We start from the raw sequence: 5,059 nt of genomic DNA on the forward strand, positions 1-5,059 counted from the left end.
GATTTGGAATTCAGGACAGGCTTTTATACGCCGCAAAAATTTAAATTATGTGGAGTGTGCAAAAAATAATCAAACGATCAAACGATATAGAATGTTTTTGCGATAATCGAGTTTGACTTTCAATAGACCTTGATTTGATTATTGATTATCGGCATGTCCACACGTACGGATCTGTTACTACAATGTAATGCAGCTACAATGTAATGCAGCTACAATGTTGCGTATATACGACTGTTCGATAATCCAGCCATAGTCACGTTTTATTCAACGTGCTGTTTGCTACTGTGTGCCGTGTGCACATACAGGATGACGCCATCCACCAGAGTCTATAAATGAATCGACCACATCAAATATTCTCGCATTTAGAATCTAGCCTCCGACTATTGCGGAGCTAATATAGTGAGTTACACACCATACATATACACATACACAGAGTACACATACCATACACATCAGCTTTACACATACACCATACACATACATCTATGGAAGGAACAGTAGCGACGCCGGTTGGCAGTCCGGATGTGGTGATCAGCCGCCCTGGGGTTAGCAGCAGCTCTCAGACCACGTATAGTGGTAGTGACCATTTATTGGAATTGTCAAATATGGTCCAGCGTAATGCTTTTATCTATGAGGATACACTTTCGAGTAAAGACCCAGTGGTCAGGGATCGTCTTCGCCAAACTATGCATCGAGAAGCTTGCCGCCTAAAGAGCTTTGAAAATTTCCCAGGTGCTGCGTGTACAAAATTGCTGGCTGCTAATGGATTTTTCTATACTCAAACTACCGATAACGTTCAATGTTATTTCTGTGAGGTAATTGTTGGCTCTTGGGAAGAAAATGACGATGTCACGGAACATCATTTCAAGTATTCGCCAACGTGTCCCTTGCTCAACAACAAAGATCACGGCAAAAATGTTCCATTGTCCGCTGTAATTACTGCAGTTATTCAGGATACCGTCAGCAACTATATTAATGAACAACGCAAAAATAATATTCCCATCACAAGTAGCCTTGATCCAAAAATTGAATATCGGATGCACGCCTATCTAGAGGATTCCATCAACATCAAGCTACCACCCCAAGTCAATCCAATTGTTCGAGATCCGGCAGCACACGGGCCTTTTGTAAGTGATGAAAACAGACGTAAACAACAAGAGCTCGAAGACCAAATTACATGCAAAATATGCGCCGTAAGTCCGTCGACGCAAGCATTTTTGCCATGTGGTCATTTGTGTTGCTGTTATACATGTGCGAAAAGCTATCTAGAATCTAACTTTAGATGTCCAGTGTGCCGTACGCCAATCTCCCAAAGCGTCAAAATCTTCTTTTAACCTATCGAATGATGCGACCAATACACGATACTACCAGAACTAACAGATGCTACTACCGGTGGAGGGTATAGGGTAGAATAAATAATTATAATTTTATATTATTGTAATGAGGTATTTTTGTTTGCATTGTTTATATTATTGTAATGAGGTATTTTTGTTTGCATTGTCTCTGTTGGTTGATGAATAAAAATGAATACTAAATATAACTGTGTTGTTGATATTTTAATTCAAAAGTTGTTTTTCCATGTAAGTATCATCATTTTAGCAGTCCAGTACCCAGTACCAAGTACCCCCTAAACGAAGCAATCAGCCTCCCCCATCCAAAAGGCTATTCCCTTGGTGAGCCATTAATAATGGACCGCTCATAGCTATAATTTTTACATAATTGAATTAAATATGCCACTGGGAGCTATATGGTAGGTAGGCTATGGAGTAGAGGGTATTAGTGTAGAGTGTGGAGGTCTGTGTTATGGTTATCACCCTTTTTTATATTGTGCTGATACTTGTTTTGCTAAATTGACGATTTCTCAGGTATCGGCATGTATATAATTTAACGTAATAAAGTTTGAATATAAAACGGCGTAAAATCCGATTCAGCTAGTTTTGGGTTCTGTCCGCTGTTAGGCTGTAGCCGTTCCGATTTACTACGCCGTTGTGTGATCGATATTTTGCGTATCAGGACGTAGTTGTGTAGCGTATTATGGCAGGCAGTTTCGGTGAGGAGGCTGTTAACCGCATCTGCTCCTCATCACCATCGTGATCATCTGTGGTCGTCTAATTTAATTTGCAAAGATCATAAAATCATCGTATAGTTTTCAAAAAACAATTCGTAACGAACCTTTCGGCTGTCAGGTATTCTGCATTGAGCATTTTAAGTTCTTTTGGTGTTTGTATGCATGCATGTATATGCATCCAAATACACAAAGCAACTATAACGTTGTCGTGGTAACACTATTTTGATGGGGATAAAAAGCATTTTCTCTGTTTAGATTCATTCAGTTTAAATAAATCCTCGGCGATAGTTGTTTTGTTTCTAGTAAGAGCTTCGGATGCAGCTGTTATATAGCTCTCCACAAAGTCGATATATCAGAAGTGCATATAGCATATAGACTATACGCTTTCGTCCGATAGTTTATTCGGTCGGCTCTCGTACTAATTGTTGCTGCATCAACAGAGTGGCGACAGTGTATGGCGAAAACTGTTGTATGGTAGATGTGAACAGGGCTACTAACTGCTTAAAGTGTTATCGCAAGGTACATCGTACATCGTTTGGTATAAAAGTGACATTATTAAAATATAAAAATTTCATTAATGGCAAAGTGCGGTAAAATCATAATGATGCCTCCACAACCTGAAACATTCGATCGTTTTTGCCGGCAAACTTTAACATTAACTAATCGTGATGCGCAAATGGCGGCAAAATTCAAAGACAGTTTATTCGGTCGCAATAAAATCAAACTTGATAATTTTATACTCACCGAATGCGGTTTTAATTGTAATTCATACGAACAAAATAAAATTTATGCGTTCGTTGAACTGCGAAAATATGATATTCCCTTTTCCATTTACCACGATAAGCAGCCCCAGCAAACATATATAATATTGACTTTTGATAATTTTTTGCAATTTGTACAATCGCCCAAACTGAGCAAACAAATGACCATTCTAAGTCGTACGCAGATTATCAAGTACATGAAAGTGTGCCAGGCTTATTTGGATAAAACTCAATTTAATTTGTACTACAATCCGTTGAATATTTCGCCGGATTTTGTCTACCAATACAAGCATTTGTTAAGCAGTATTGTTCAGATACACAACGTCGCGAAAATAACTACACCGCCACCTACATATACCGCTACAACAATGTCAAGCGGATCGCTAATCACTGCAGCAGGAACGGTAGAACTACCACTTGCAGCGCCACCAACAACACCATCCGAATCAGCAAAAATTGTAGCCGAACCATCGTCAATGTCAGTGTTGCATTCGCTGGCTACATCAAGCTCTCCCATTAGTGTGTCGCCTGTGTCGCCGCATGCATTGGCAAAGCCAAACAAAAAGAGCAGCCGCCTAATTTTCAAAAAACGCAAAAACTGCAATATTTTTTCGTAGCTCTGTGTAGCGGTACGTGGTACGTAGCTCTATGGCTGTTTGGATGCGTAAGAATATCTGGTGATAAAAAGGTGCATTTAGTGCCAGTACAGTGCATCGTAATTGTCTAATTATGTAATATTTAATGTAAATGTTAGGCGTAAGGTAAACTCTGTGTAAACAAAATGTTAATCAGTGTAGTGAGTGTAATCTGTGTTATTGTAAACCATACATATCTATATGTTGTATGCATGTCTTACAAAAAATAAAGAAATAATTGTATTTTTTGCAAATTTTGATTGTTTTATTGTATAGAGAACGGAAGAGTATAAAAGTGAGTATGGCGTATAGAGTATGGCGTATAGGGTATAGCGTATAGAGTATAGCGTATAGGGTATAGCGCATAGAGTATGGCGTATAGAGTATAGCGTATAGCGTATAGAGTATAGCGTATAGCGTATAGGGTATAGCGTATTGTGTAGATTGTGTAGAGGTACGTTTTCTACGAATCTATTTTAGGGAATTTTAGGTTCGTGCAGTACTAATGCTATTAGAGGAGATAGCAGGCTAGATGGGTAGTAGATAGAGTTACTCAAGCAATAGATGATTTGCACGTAGCGGCAGATAATATAATTTTATGTGATGAAGCCATCAGTAGGTAATGGCATTGAATTACTCTGGTAACTGGTAGACGTTAGACTGACTGCAGACTGTTCTAGTCAGCCCGATAGGTAGGTGGTAGTCGGCTATTGGACAGACGCCTGAATGGTATGGCACCATGACTGTCAGGATTGCGATTACATGTCGATGGGTGCATAACGTAGGGTAAGTACAGATAGGTACAGATAGGTACAGATGGTTACAGATGTGTACGGATGGCAGGGCACTACGTAGTTATCCGATGTCCGTAGATGTACATATGCGCGTAGATATGTAGCTACGTCATTTATAGCTATGCTGTTGTATAGTTGGGATAGAGATGAGTTTTTTTCTTTTCTATACACACGGGAATTTGAGTTGAATATGCACTGACAGGTCTCGCAGCATTGAATGACAAAACATAGGTTGGGTCACATACGCAATCGTTTAGCTTGGGCGAATGTTTTACTACGTTTGTGTTTAGCCTGCCATGCTCACAGACCCCGGGTTGTTTTTGGTCATTGTCATCCCAGAGAGCTGGGTAGCGAGAGATGCAAGTAAATGTGGCGACATTCAATCCATCAATATTTTCGATGGCACTAAACAGACCGTGTTCTTCGTTGCATTTTTTGGCTTCATTGACATTTTTTACAATGTTGCGAGAGGGCACACATCTGCCAATATCGCATGTATAATCTTGATCAATAAGATTGCATGTTGATAAGCAATCTAAATTGGTGTTGCAAATAATACGTGTTTGGAAGCAATCAATTTTCTTTGTTTCGGATAGATTTGTTGAACGAATTCGTATTGTAGAGGACAGCAAGGGCGCCAATGGCTGTCTTTGTTTGGTAATTAGAGCGTTTATTTTGATAATCAGGGTCCATATTAGTAGAAAAATAATAGCTAATTCGTAAGAAGCCATTTTTACTGCATATACTAGTGTCTATACTAATTAAAGTATATTATTTATTAATAAGTCAATATACAAAAAA

The 5,059-nt window shown here is 39.0% G+C and overlaps 1 protein-coding gene across 1 annotated transcript; it reads left to right on the forward strand.

The window, feature by feature from the left end:
* The first annotated feature begins 485 nt into the window (after positions 1-485).
* On the forward strand, positions 486-1,334 carry LOC125387148 (baculoviral IAP repeat-containing protein 2-like). The gene has a single exon (XM_048414293.1). It carries the CDS (start codon positions 486-488, stop codon positions 1,332-1,334), a length of 849 nt encoding a protein of 282 aa, XP_048270250.1.
* Positions 1,335-5,059: the final 3,725 nt, after the last annotated feature.

This window comes from Bombus terrestris, unplaced genomic scaffold (assembly GCF_910591885.1).
Source record: "Bombus terrestris unplaced genomic scaffold, iyBomTerr1.2, whole genome shotgun sequence".
Taxonomy (NCBI): domain Eukaryota; kingdom Metazoa; phylum Arthropoda; class Insecta; order Hymenoptera; family Apidae; genus Bombus; species Bombus terrestris.